The sequence below is a fragment of the Lissotriton vulgaris genome, chromosome 4_1 (assembly GCF_964263255.1).
Source record: "Lissotriton vulgaris chromosome 4_1, aLisVul1.2, whole genome shotgun sequence".
Taxonomy (NCBI): domain Eukaryota; kingdom Metazoa; phylum Chordata; class Amphibia; order Caudata; family Salamandridae; genus Lissotriton; species Lissotriton vulgaris.
Genome location: NC_141691.1, coordinates 338,406,100 through 338,420,120, shown reverse-complemented (window position 1 = coordinate 338,420,120; position 14,021 = coordinate 338,406,100). Strand labels below are relative to the sequence as shown.

At 45.2% G+C, this 14,021-nt stretch overlaps 1 protein-coding gene across 1 annotated transcript in view; it reads right to left on the bottom strand.

Moving 5' to 3' along the window:
• Positions 1–14,021, bottom strand: part of FRMD7 (FERM domain containing 7) — a 443,576-nt gene that overhangs the window by 195,757 nt on the left and 233,798 nt on the right. The window contains exon 4 of the mRNA XM_086966767.1: positions 6,461–6,558. Coding sequence (XP_086822893.1) covers positions 6,461–6,558 — 98 coding nt within the window. The remainder of the gene's footprint in view (positions 1–6,460; positions 6,559–14,021) is intronic.

The window sequence follows — 14,021 nt, the reverse complement described above, 5'->3', positions numbered from 1 at the left end:
CCTGCTACAAGTCAATTTTCCAAGAATAAAAAACTAACCTTGGAGATGTAGTTGAGAGCAAGATACTTTTTTACTTTTCAAGATATTTAGCATCCAAAATATATTGCAGAATAAACCATTTCAGCCAGAATTCAACACAGAGCAACACAATAGCTGTTCTTCCGCTATTGTTCCCATCGTCCATGTGCTTTTTGTTGACCCAATGACTAACTTCACGAGAACACACAAATAACACTACTCAAATATCCTAAGCCGTTTCCTTTTCATAGACAATAAACTCCTCCTCTATTCCTCTTTTCTGTCTCCTTTTGTCCTTCATTCCTCCTACTTTTTAAAGATCTGTTTCCAATGTTAATTTCAACCTTTGTGATATATTAATTTCCCATTTCCACGATTCATTTGGGATGTATTATTTTCCTTTTTATACTACTTTGATTATTCTCAACACTTTAGTTTCTTTTCAATTAGTTCACTGTTTCTGTGTCAGTTAGTTAAGGTTTAATTTCTTACTGAAATCTATCGATATTGTAAATGTTCTAGTGGTTGGTATTGTAGAGAATCAGACTAGCAGAGAGAGTGTTAAATAAGTAGACCCTATTTATGAGGGGACCATTGCACCCAACAGAATGCAACACTCAAGTCTTTGAAATAATTGGATCAGAAAATTACTGCTGGCAAAATGGAGCATAGCTTGCTGATTTTCAACGGCACCTCCTCCATTCAGACGGAGGAGCACCGCCCCACTGCTTTCGCAGCAGTAAAAACATGAAAAATAACATGATATTAACACAGGGTATTTTCATTTAATTTTTCTTCGCCCACTTCAGCCCAGCCGAGGGTGGGGCGGGACCATCCTTGCTGTCAGGTCGACACCAGGCACTTTATTGGCACAGCAGCTGCCACTGCTGATTTTGGTCCCTTGAAAAGCCATCATTTACCCGAGGAAATCAGCAGGCTGCAGTGTTTGCCTAAGTTATAGCGCATACAGCAATTTGAGCAAAATGCTACCTGAATGATGAAAACAAGTGAAAAGTTTCAGGAGATACTAGTACTTAATGCTGTTTTTATAAAGAAGCAGTCATTATAAGTAATAGTAAATCGATAAAAGCTTCTTAAAATGGGAAGATGTACCTAGTGACCCACTCGTTTATGCTTACTTCTCCTCCTGGGGTATAAGAAATCAACCAGGACTCTCAAGCCACCACTGTTATGACCTTTCTTTCAATCTGACTACAGGAGTGACACATATCCTTGCAATCAACCTAGCGACCAAGCAAAGCTCCCATCAAAGAAGTGCTGAGGGTGGAACTAGGTTTTAGTGTCTGATGATCTGATCCTGTGGTCTGAGGTCCTGCTCAAGTTAGACAAATCACTTTCTGAGGACACTGCACTATCCCAGATTGACACTGCTAGTTCCCCTCAAATTAAACAATCTGCAGAAGCGAAAGTTATTGCTTTAAATTGAAACATTTTCTGCAAATGGCAAAAGGGCAGTTTTCTTGACGACTATTTCCAAAAAACAAGTCACATCAGGATAGTTACTGTGTGGTAGAGTATACCTTAGGCTGGTCCAAAAAGTCATAGTCTTTGTCCTTTCAACAACGTGCACTTGATTACTTCAGAGGCAATGCAGACTAAAGGCCTTATTTAGAAACTTGTGGGTCGGATATTCTGTCACAACCGTGGTGGTTATCCCACCCGCCATATTACATGTGCATTATATCTTATGGCGGGCAAGGTATACACCACATTTGTGATGGAGTAATCCATCTGCCAAACTCTAAAAAAAGCCCTAAGATTCACAAATAGTCTAACAGCCTTATTCAGACCCTTGGGCGGCATTCTGGTCACACAGGGCTCTGGTGGAATGCACTTACATTCATTCAATCAATCAATAAGGGGTTTATATAGCGCCCTATTCACCCGTGAGGGTCTCAAGGTGCTAAGGGGCGGGGGGAGGCGGCTCCGGGCCATTGAATGTATCTTTGCTGTGCGGGTACAATGTTCAATTAGCCTGCCCACAGCAACTTATTTTGCAAATCTGCAATGTGGGAGTTATTTTTTGTAAAACAAAAAAAATGTACCTGAGATGCTGGGAGCTTTCTCCCAGTATGAGGGGGGCATACCTGTGTTTTCCTGTTTAGGACCAGCAAGGATTCCCAGGCAATTTGGGTCCTAAATAGGGCAGATAGTCTGCGGTATTCAGACCAGTCTCTGTGATCCATTTGTCCAAGATTTCCACTCGTGTAGAGTCCTGCAGGTGGACACAAGAGTTCCACCAAAGCAAAATAGAGTGTGCGAATCAGGAATTTGGTGACACAGTACTTAACCATGTTCGTTGTACAGTACCCGATCTGCCGTACTGTAAATAAGGCTGAGTGATATCAATATCCATTTGAGTCCGTCATATGGCCTCCACCTGTCCAGGAACAAGTCTTTTAAAGGGAGGGATGCCAATAAAGGTTAGGACAACTCTCCTTCTTTCATAATTTTGCTGCCACTTCCAGGGGTCTGTGAGAAATATCTATTATCATGTGTAAATGCACATTATGCACATTTGCACCTGTGAAAATGCACGGGGGTTTTCCAGGAATAGTTCCGGAAACCAGAGTGACGTTTTAGCCGGGGATGCCAGTGAAGGTCTGGACAACTCTCCTTCCATTCACTCCAGCATGCAATGGAAACATCTTTCTGTCTTTAGGCAAATCACTTATTCAAAGAGTGAGTGTGAAACGAGACTTACACCTCTGATCCCTTTATACCCTTCACGTGTGCAACAGTCTTACAATATGTAGGCTACAAATAACTCCTGGTAAGGCCATCTGCATATCTTCACTGCACTCTCCTCCTAATCCAAGTTATTAACGCTTATCCACCTCTCTGAGAAGACTTTTAAGGAGACATCAGATTAATTGCAGTTCTAACGTAATTTGTATTCCACTTAATACTGTGAATTCATCTCTCTTTTTTACTTAAATCCATTTCGTTAACCAGAATACGTGGTTTGAAGACGTAGCAAATGTATGATAAAAGGAATAGAGCGGAAATAAGAGCTGTTGGCTCGCGCCCCTTTAACCTCATAACTAGCCTCAATTATAAACAGAAAATGTGCAAGGCAACTGGGGGGTGGAGGGGTGACCACTCCAAACTCTCTAACCTTGGCATTAATTCCCTTGCATAAAGTATTTTCAGTATCGCCCGTCATTTGTAAGACTGTGAGAATTAATATTTGATCTTACTGTTAGACAGACTATATCATGATATAAAGGTACAATAGTAGTAATTGATTCATCTTCACCCATATCTAATGCATGTGGATTAAGATTTAATCATGGGATTAGTGCTGTGATTATGATTAACTCTGTATGATACTTAAATGTCCATACATTTTGTAATATATCATTCAATAACATTATCTGTTGCTTACGGTATGACCACACTTGGAGGTTATTGCACATAGCACTTGCAGTTGCTTTTCATGGTAGCATGCTGGATTCACTGTGACTCACCATGGATGTTTGGTGTCAGATGTACGACCCTGGTAAATTGCAAATCACAATTTGCGCTTGATTTCAAGTCGCAATTTACTATGTACAACAGTGTCAGAGGCACACATTGCGATTCCCAATGGGGTCGCAAAGTGCGAGGCTCATTAATATTAATGAGTCACTCACACTTTGCAACCCCATAGGGAATGGCTGGCCCTCCCAGGGATGGTGGCCAGCTGGGCTCAGCAGACAACCATGTCTGGGACTGCTTTTAAATAAAGCAGCTTCTTTTTTTAAATGCATTCGTTTTGCCCAAAGGAAAACGGGATGCATTTAAAAAATTGAAATGAAACGTTTTTGTTTAATTTTTTAAGGGCAGGCAGTGGTCTCTGGGACCACTGCCTGCCCTTAAGATATATTTTTTGCATGCATTTGCAAAGGAGAAGGGCTCCCCTGGGGACCCCTTTACATTTGCAATTGCATTACCACCTATTTGAAGTAGGTGGTAATTTGCAAGTGTTTTGTGACCGCAATTGCAGTCACAAAACATTCATACATGGCTCATGAGTCGCTATTAGGAAGGGAACACCCCCTCCTAATAGCAAGTCTCAATAACTATTTTGCAAGATTTGCTAATTGATTAGCGACTTGAACATGAACCCAAGGTTTTTAGCGTATGCCAACGGGTGTAAAACGCATTTGCGCACGCTAAAAATCGACGTACATATGGCCCTTATTGGCACATTAGTATGGCGGGCAGACTTTGTCCGCCCGCCATACCAGTGGGGAATGGGACCGCCCGCAATGCTAGTGGCAGTCCCGCACACCCCATTATGATGCGCCCGCCACACTGGCGGGCGTATCTCGTACCTTTAACATTGTGCCGGGCGGTGCTAAAAGCTAACGCCCGCCGCAATGCCGCCGCAATGCTAAAAATGCATGTTGTGCTTTTCAAAGCACAACGTGACAGGCAATGCGCGGTGCCTGCCATGTTGTTCTTTGAAAGGCAGGGGGTACCATAGGTACACCCCATGTGCACCCCCCACACTCCCAGAGTCAATGAGGGCCTGCAACGGACAGGCCCCCCAAGCAGACTCTGCATGCCTTTCTGTGGCAACATGTAAATTCTAATATGGCTGGCGGTGTCTGAAAGACACCGCCACCATATTGAACCCTTTTCTGCCCGGTCGACATGTCTCGCACCCTCCAGCCGTTATAATATGGCGGGGGTCTTTTCTACAGGGATGGCGGGCTAATTGCCCGGCGGGGGCAATCCAACCGCCATCCTCATGGGGCCCTTAGTGTCTTGAACAGCAGTTTGAAAGTACTAAGCTGTCTTTCACATTGAATTTGAAGCCTGGAGGAAGTTGCCGGTTTTGATTGTACTGTGACGAAACGTGTTGGCTGGTTCTGTTTGCTATATGGACTCAAGGAATGAGAACTGGATCTTACATTGCAGAATCGGAAATATTGGAGTGATGGGGCAATACTGAAAAATAAAGTAGCTGAAGTATGTTTCATGGTTTTACTGTGTCTTTCTGGGCACAGAAAGCACAATATATTCTCACGTATAAATGTAACATTATACCATTTGCACATGCAAAAACTACACAGCGGTTTTCCAGGCATACTTCTGGGAACCAGAGACTATTGTAGTTTCCGTGTGTAAATGCCTAAAAACTTTTGTGAATTGTTAAAGTATTGAAATTTGGTTGAGATTGAAGGGAATGCTAACATGATTATTGTTGTAAACAAATTAAGTATAGTATAAGTATAAACCGTTTTGTAACGCGCTCTGTTACTGGTGAGTATCCTGGCGCGGGGAAAACAACAGAGAGGCAGAGAACAAGACATCGGGGGATCCTCCTAGACTGCGCACTTGAATATGTGAGTTTTCAGGTGTTTTTTGAAAGCAGCCACTGTCGGCGTGGAACGTAGATGGAGAGGGAGGGCATTCCAGGCCCGAGCCACCACAACAGACAGCGACTGGCCGCCCAGTCTGGCACGTTTAAAACGGGGAAGGGACAGTTTAAACAGAGAGGCGGATCTCAGGGTGCGTGCCGGGATGTACCTTGTGAATCTCTTTCTCAAGTACGAGGGGCCCTGGTCATGAATTGCACGAAACGCCAACACCAAAGATTTAAACAGAATGCGTTGCGCTACGGGAAGCCAGTGAAGCGAGCGCAGCTCAGTGCGAACGCTCTTCCATCTGGGGATGTTAAATAGTAGGCGTACAGCCGCATTCTGAATAATTTGGAGGCGTTTGACCAGATATGCCGGAATGCCACTGAACAGTGCATTCGCGTAATCGAGGCGAGCCAGTATGAGCGCTCTGGCAACCGACTCTCTGGCCTCCCTGGGGAGCAAGGGGAAAAACTTGCGGAGCATTTTCAGAGTGGCAAAACAGGTGCCTGTAAGTTTTTTGATGTGATGCTCAAATCTGAGATCCTCCGTAAACCAAATGCCCAGATTTTTTGCTGGTCTCCCCATCTCTTTTGGGCAGGGAATGTTAGAAGGCCAAAGTGTGCTCTTAAATGAGGGGGGGAAGGAGCCATAAAAGAGCACTTCAGACTTGTCCTCATTGCACTTCAGCTGGGCCTGTGTTAACCAGCGAAATACCGTGGACAGACACAGATGGACTGTAGACGTGTCCAGATTGTCGTCTGGCCAGGTAAACAACAATTGGGTGTCATCAGCATACCCTAAGATTTTAGCCCCAAACTGTTCAGCTAGATATACCAAAGGTGTAATGTACACATTGAACAGTAAGGGGCTAAGTGTGGACCCCTGCGGGACCCCTGTAGGCACCAAAACATTTTTTACATTTTTTGATGAAAGTAATAGATATTTTTGGTATTCACTTCTCTGAAAGACCTTATCTATGACTTTCAATATGAAAGTGTAAATGAAAAGCTTTCAATATTGTTCAGATGTACAAATAATAGAAAGATTGATGTTTCACCTTTACTTACACTGCAGAAGATGTGACACTAACAACGCTGCACTATTGTCATTGCAAGGAAGTCTTCCTATCGCCAAATCCTTTTTAATTTGGAGAGTGAACAAATACCTGGAAAACACAATACAACAAAAATGGCTTTTCGTGTGTCTCATGCATTGTTTTCAAAACACTTAAAGCCAAATTCCAACACGTTTGCTTATCTAAGTCCAACTCAAATGCATACAAAATGGCATATGAGAGTACAAAACAACAACAAAAAGATTCTAATATGCAGAATCAGGATCTGTGGAAATGTACACTCGCAGTAAGAACTTAATACTAAGTGTTAGAAATTAAGTTATTAGTTGAGAAGTGTGGAAGCCCCACTCAAGAATTCCGCAATGCTTGTCAGGATGAACCTCAAAAAGTCACTAAATTAACCTGTGTTTAAGCCTCTGATAGCTTGGCACAAAGCAGTAAAACATATCTGTAAAGTATTTATGCAGCACAAAGACAGTTTTAAAGTGAACACACAACACAAGAAAAATCTAAAACCAAATTAGAAAAATAGAGGTTTAATAAATAGAATGATACCAGGATGACAAAAATCCAATGAGTTGAACCTAAGATATTCAATTTTAACATTTTTTGAGAAAACACTTGCTGTAATCTGGTCACACTAGACTGGGGGAAAGTCCCAACTATAGAGAGACCGAGATGCAGAGCGAGTCTGATACAGGGAAGTGGTTAGTCCCACTGAAAAGTTGCCTTTTTAAGTCTGGCGCAAAGAGTTCCTTTGCTTTGGAGGATGTTGTGAGGCAGAGGCTTTTGGGGTGAAGAGCAGGAGAGTTGTTGCTCTAGTGCAAAGATCTGTTCATCACTGGACGTTCACAATGGCAGTTGTTGCGGGCTGTTGTTACTGTAGCTGTTGCTGTAGCACAAAGTGTAGGTTCCGTTGCTGTTTGTTGTGGATGGTCACTGCTGGCACGAACAGCAGGTATCACTGGAGCTTTGCGTTATGGTTATCACAGGCTGCAAAGTTTCAGCGTGAACAAGGCCTTCCACAAAGAACCACAATGCTAGGATTTTCACCTTTTCTTCTTTGAGAAGCTTCAACTGATGCCACTCAGGGGTCCAGGATTCGGGGACATCTCTTGGGGATCATGACTCATTCCAGCAGAGGCCAGCAGCAGGGTTCAGGCAGGTCTAGGCATGTTCAATTGCAGCTGGCCAGCTAAGCAGGTACGGGGAGGCCTCTGAACTTTTAATAGATTTAAGCAATTATATCCATAGAACTCTATGGATATGTTGATTTTAGCACAAAGTACCTTTGATGAGTCAAAACCCAAACTGAAAAACAGTCTCAAAGGAGGAAAGTGTCAGAAAACTGGCCTAGATGTATCAAGACTTTTGCGATTCGTTAAGGCCGAAATTCGCAGAATTTCGGCCTTAACGAATCGCAAACGGGCATTTTGCATCTTTTGGGATGTATGAGAAATTAGCAAAATAAGGAATTGCGATTCCTTATTTTGCTTGAGCATTTAAGGAATCGCAATTTTGCGATTCCTTAAATGCCATGTATGAAGCAATTTCAATTTGCGAATTCAGGTTAAGAAATCGCAAATTAACACCAATTTCAGGTTGGTGTTAATTTGCGAATTTCATTCAAAATTCACAATTAAGCAATTTTGAAGGTGGCATGTGGCACACATACATGCCCATAGGGCATGTATGTGGGCCATATGCACACACATGTAAGTTTCAGGGGTGCAGCAGGGTGTCCATGAGACACCCCTGCACCCTTGCAATAATTCTCAAATTGCGATTAGCAAATTGCGAATTCGCAATTTGAGAATTATTTCACAATCATTCCTATGGGCCTCCTGGCCCATAGGAATGAATGGGAAATTATTCCTTATTTGCGAATTCGCAAATTAGGAATAATAAGGAATCGCAAAAAAAAAGCGATTTTAAACATACATCCCATTTTGCGATTTCTTAATAGCGATCCAGTAAAAATCGCTATTAAGAAATCGCAAATGGGAACGATGATACATCTAGGCCACAGTGATGTGTCGGTTCTTGAGTCTCAGGGAAATTGAGGCGTCGGTTCTGCTGCACACATGAGAAGTGATGCGTTGATTTCCGCAGGTGACTCCTTTCAGCGGGGCGATGCCTTGGAAACTTGGCGCACAGTGGGGTCGATGCGGAAATGGCGAAACAGGTGCTGTGTCAATTCTTTCAGCCATTAACTGATGATGTATCAATTCTTTCAGCCGCACAGCAGGGCCTGCGTAAAAGTCGGAGCAGGTGTCCAGAGACATAGTGCTCTGGACTCTGGCTACGGCAATTCTTTGGGCTGTGAACAGGCACTGCATTGATTTTTCAGCTGCACCGTGGTAATGCGTTGTTTTTTCACCCACACAGAAAGCTTGCAGCCGAAAATATGGTGCTTGAAAGGTGACACATGGAGTTTTACATCTTGAAGCTGCAGAACCACCTCCATGGGCCCAAAACTGGATTTGGCACCACTTAGCAGGTCAGAACTCCCAGCAGTAGAGTTTAGGGATTATGCAGATGAAGTCTTTGATGGCCCTGAGAATTCTTAACAGGAAGCAAGCACATGCAAGCCCTTGGACTTCTTAAGCAGGATACCAAAGCAAAGTCCAGTCCTTTTACTCTCCAAGACAGAAGCAGCAACTGCAGGCCAACCCACCAAAGCAACAGAGCAGGGGAGCAGTACTCCTCCTGATAGCACTCTAGTTCTTCCTCTTGGCAGAGTCTCCACTTGATCCAGAAGTGTTCTAAAAGTCTGGGGTTATAGATCTAATACTTATATTCCTTTTCCACTTTGAAGTACGCATAGTTCAAAGAATAGTCTTTGTAGTGAACAGATCCTTCCTTACCCTGTCTTGGCTCCAGACACACTACAGAGGGGTGCAGACAGCATTGCCAGATGCCAGGCACACCCCTATTCAGGTGTCAGTGACAACTCCACCCACCACTCTAGCTCAGGAAGGCACATTAGCCTGTTGATCGGCAATCAGGATATGCAGGGCACACCTCAGCTCCCTTTGTATGACTGTCTAGAGGGAATGCATAAACAACCCAGCTGTCAGTAAAAACCAGACTTTGATTCCACAGTCAGGCCGAAGCACAGGATGGTAAAGCAAGAAAATACCCACTTTCTAAATGTGCCATTTTCAAACACAAAATAAAAACTACCTTCACTAAAATATGTGTTTTTAAATTATGAGCTCAGAGAGCCCAAACTTTAAATCTCTAGTTATTCCCAATTGAAAGCTATACTTGTAAGATGTTGAAAGGCAGCTTTGCTGATAACCTATGGGAGAGGAAGTCCGTGCAACAGTGAAAAATGAAATTGGCATTATTTTACTATCAGAACATGTACATGTTCTACCTTTCACATACACTACAATCTGCCCATGGGGCTACTTAGGGCCTACCTCAGGGGTGCCTTACATGTAGTAAAAAGGAAAGGCTTGGGCCTGAAAAGTGGGTGCATTTTCTAGGTCGACATTACAGTTTAAACTGCATTTGCAAAACGCAATGGCAGGCCTGACACATGTTTACAGGGCTACTCATGTGGGTGGGAACACCAGTGCTACAGGTCCACTAGTAGCATTTGATTTGCAGGCCCTGGGCACACACAGTGCGCTTTACTAGGGACTTATGTAGAAAATTAGAAATATTGATGTACATAAGCAACGTTCATTTCCCTTTTCCCACTCCCCTCCCTGCGCGTACCATGAATACCGTAAAGCATTAACTACATCCCACTGCCAGCAAAGTTCTGTACCCATGTGTACATGACAGCCATTTTAGGCACCCTGGCCTTTTCGCCCGCCTAAGATTAGAATCACCGGCTTCCCTTCTGCGTGTATTTGAAACCCTCCCCTCTCTCTCACATACATAAACCAGGAAACCCTCTCCCTTTGCGCGACCCTGCCATGAAAGGCAGCCCTTCTGCTTGACCCACGCAAACCCCCCATTTTCTCTTAAAGAGGCATCCTTCTCCTCAGCTGACATAGCCCTCCCCAGTTGCACCTGACTGCCCCCTCTCCCTCATGTACGGGTCATAAGATCTCTCTCTCTACGCGACTCTGCCCTTGTGTCTACCCTGGCTCCCCCTCCCTTCTCCTCACACGAGCAAGTCATAAACCTTCTTCTTCTGCAAGGCCCTGTCCTTGGGAGTCACGGCCGCGCCTGACCAACACCTCCTTTCCTTCCATGAATGCCCCTCTGTTGACAAGCCTTCCCTCCGCGCTCGATTGTCCACGCGGCATGAATACCACTCCTTTGATGACCCCTTCCCCCGAGTCCGACTGACCACACATGTCCGAGGCCATCGCCTGAGCCAGGAGATACCATTTACTGCCCCTTATTGTATGAAGTCACTCCTCTTCAAAGGACCCACTATTGATCCTGGCCACCCCACCCCCTGGGCCATGATCAGGCGCACACATCCTAAACAGTTGACGGAACACTCAGCTGCGTGATTGCCCTCCCCTCTTATCAGCAGGTCAAGGGTCCCTATTGTGAACACATGTGGGGTAGGATTGGCACGAGGATTATGGGGATGTCTTTTCCTTGTTTCACAATATCGTGATTGTAATGCCCAGTGTTTTGTAAAGTATAAAAGACAGAGTCTCAGCTCACTTGTTAGAGCACCTCCTGAAAGACACTGTGTTTCGTGTCCGAAATGACAGGCTCTCCTCATGAGAAATAAATTCTGTTCTTGTGATTCCTGCTCCCAGCGCCCGTCTCTTTATTTGGTAACTATTCAGAATGGGAACTAAGAGGTGACTTGCGCCAGCAGCCTGGGCATCGATAGTAATATGGGCTCCTGTTTCACAATTGGCGTCCCAACGCGGGGTCCATCAGTGACATAAGGTCCGGTAAGAGAGATCCAGACGAAGAAGTGAACATCTAAATGATCGGAGTATACCTGCATTGAGAGGGCCCTCGCCCGGCTGCCGATCGAAAGAACTTCACCGATTCTGAACGGACCTCTCTCGAGCGACCTATTGTCCTGACTGGAATCCCACAGGAATGCTGCATGGAGAAAGAGAACAATCGGGCGCTGGAAGAGGAAGACGAAGAACTGTCCGTATGGTCCGGTCCGGGTAAGATTAAGTAGGGCGTTTTGCGCCTGATTGGTAGGATGGTTTTATCCATCTGATTGATTGATTGATTGTATTGGAATCGGTATTTGTATACTGATATTGTTGCTATTGGTTCATTTAGCTTTGGATGCTACTTGAAATATTGGTTCTCTTCTTGAGAACGAGACATTCTCTGTTTGCAAACGGCGGCGAATAGGAACGTTCGTCCCTCTTTGCAGATAGAGAAGGGTAGGTAATGCAGACTTTTGTCCCCGTTGTAATCCGTCATGCCTACTTTTCTCCCCACTGATTGTTTGAAATCGATTAATAATCGATTGTTGCTCTTTGAGATCTTCCCTATCTACAAACTGAGACGAGTAGAAATATTCAGTCTTCCTTTTTGGATAGCGAAGGGCAGGTAATGCAGACATTTGTCCCCGTTGTAATCCGTCATGCCTGTTTTTCTCCCCACTGATTGATTGGTTGCCTGGACATTGTTGTTCCAGGAATTGTTTCGTTTGAGGTATTTTCTGCCTGCAAACAACGTGGAGTAGAAATATTCTATCTAGTCTTTGCAAGTAGTAAAGGGTAGGTTATGCCCCTTTGTGAATTTGTCAGTCCTACCCACTCCCCACTGATTGGTTATTTGGGGGGTAGCTCGCATGGTCCGCCCAGGAGACTACCCTTATGGAGGACATATGCTCCCCACTCATGGGCCATTTAATGGAAGTAGATCATCTGGTCCGTCCAGGAGGCTACCCTAGTAAGTGGAAGTACATCCTTTGGTATGTCCAGGAAGATACCCTAATGAAGGAATATATGTTCCCCTTTTGATCGATAATCTCGTTCCACCCCGGACCATTTATTGGAGGGAACTCGTCTGGTCCGTCCAGAAGTACCCCCTAGTGAAAAGGACACATAAAAATATGAAGTGATCACCGTTCCCTACTAACAGAAACTTTTAACTCGAAACACGCTAAGGAAGAGAAGGAAAAATAAAAAGAAATCAGGCTAAGTCAGTAACCCCCTGATGAGCTCTTGACTTCACTAAAAATAAGAAACATTAGAAAAAGTTCGTAATAAGAAATATAAAATGGCGGGGATTTGACAGCAAGACAGCCACGCGGTAGCTAGGTTACGCTGCCTACTCCTGCTCCAAACATGTCTGCCTCATTGCCCACCACGCCCAAATAACGGTCACATGAAATAGAAACAATTCAATAGGTACCTACCCCCATTCCAGAGCTCCCGAAGTGCAACAGGTCCGCGGTTACGCCCATCCGGAAGGCGAGGCCTCGAGGCATGCGAGGCTCGCCTGGCCGCGGTCAGAAGGAGAGGCTGTTGGGCAGGCGGCCCAAAGAATAATAAGGACCTCTCCATTTCTCCTCTCCTCTGCTGCCCTGCAGGCCACGGGGGGGGGGCTGTCTTGCCTCAGCCACCGACCACCCCCTCCCTCTCACTCTCGCCTGATCCGGCCCGCAAAGAAGGCCGAAGCTGAAGCAAGGACGGCGGCGCTTACAGGAAGTCCCGCCACATGCCGACGCCTGGACAATTGTAGGTAGTCCCGCCACATGTCAGCGCCTGGGCAATTACAGGTAGTCCCGCCACATGTCAAAAGGGGGGGGGGGATGTCTTGCCTCAGCCACCGACCCCCCCCCCATCTTCATCGCCTGACACGGCCTTACCAAAACAACGGGAGCCGGAGAACGGCGCGGGGTCGCTGGAAGGGGGAGGTGACGCGAACGAGCCTCCCCCACCTCCCTCCAGGTGGAGGCTTCCAGCGACGCCCCAATGCTCTTACTTAAAAAGGGTCAACATCGAAAAGCGGTCCTTTGCCCAGGACGGGCACACGCCCCATGCCTTCTCTCCTCAACTTTGAAGATTCTATGAGAGCCGGGGGGCACCCCGATCCCTCCGCATGGGCGCCCCCGTCCCCCTCACTGGGAACTGCGACATCGACGCACTCCTGCCGACGCCAGCCTCGGTTTGGAAATGGCTAAAATACAGCCACGGCACAGACTTGTTCAGTTCCGGGGGAACACCAGAATGACCCGGTAGGAAAATTATTGCTGCCCTCCCCACTCTTTGACTGATGTTAGACTGTTACCACATTGTGCAAAACTTTTTGAACTACCAACGGAAGATTCTGGTCCAACCACGAGTCATTGGAGACATTCTGACTATGTTGGAACCAGCCTGACCACGCCCAAAATGGCGCCGATACACGAAACAAAACTTTCAAACTCCCTGTTCACCCGGATTGCTCGAATCTTGATGCCCTGAGATACGTGTGCATTTTTGGACAATGAAAGTTGATAAGATGGATAGTGATTATGTGCTTAGAGAAGAAAGCAATACAGATATTGATCATGTGTTTGGACAAAGAACTGATTTAGGGTGGGTACTAATTATGATTTGGAAAATGAATTGGTGTAATTTAGACAGCGAATGAGCATTTGGATAATG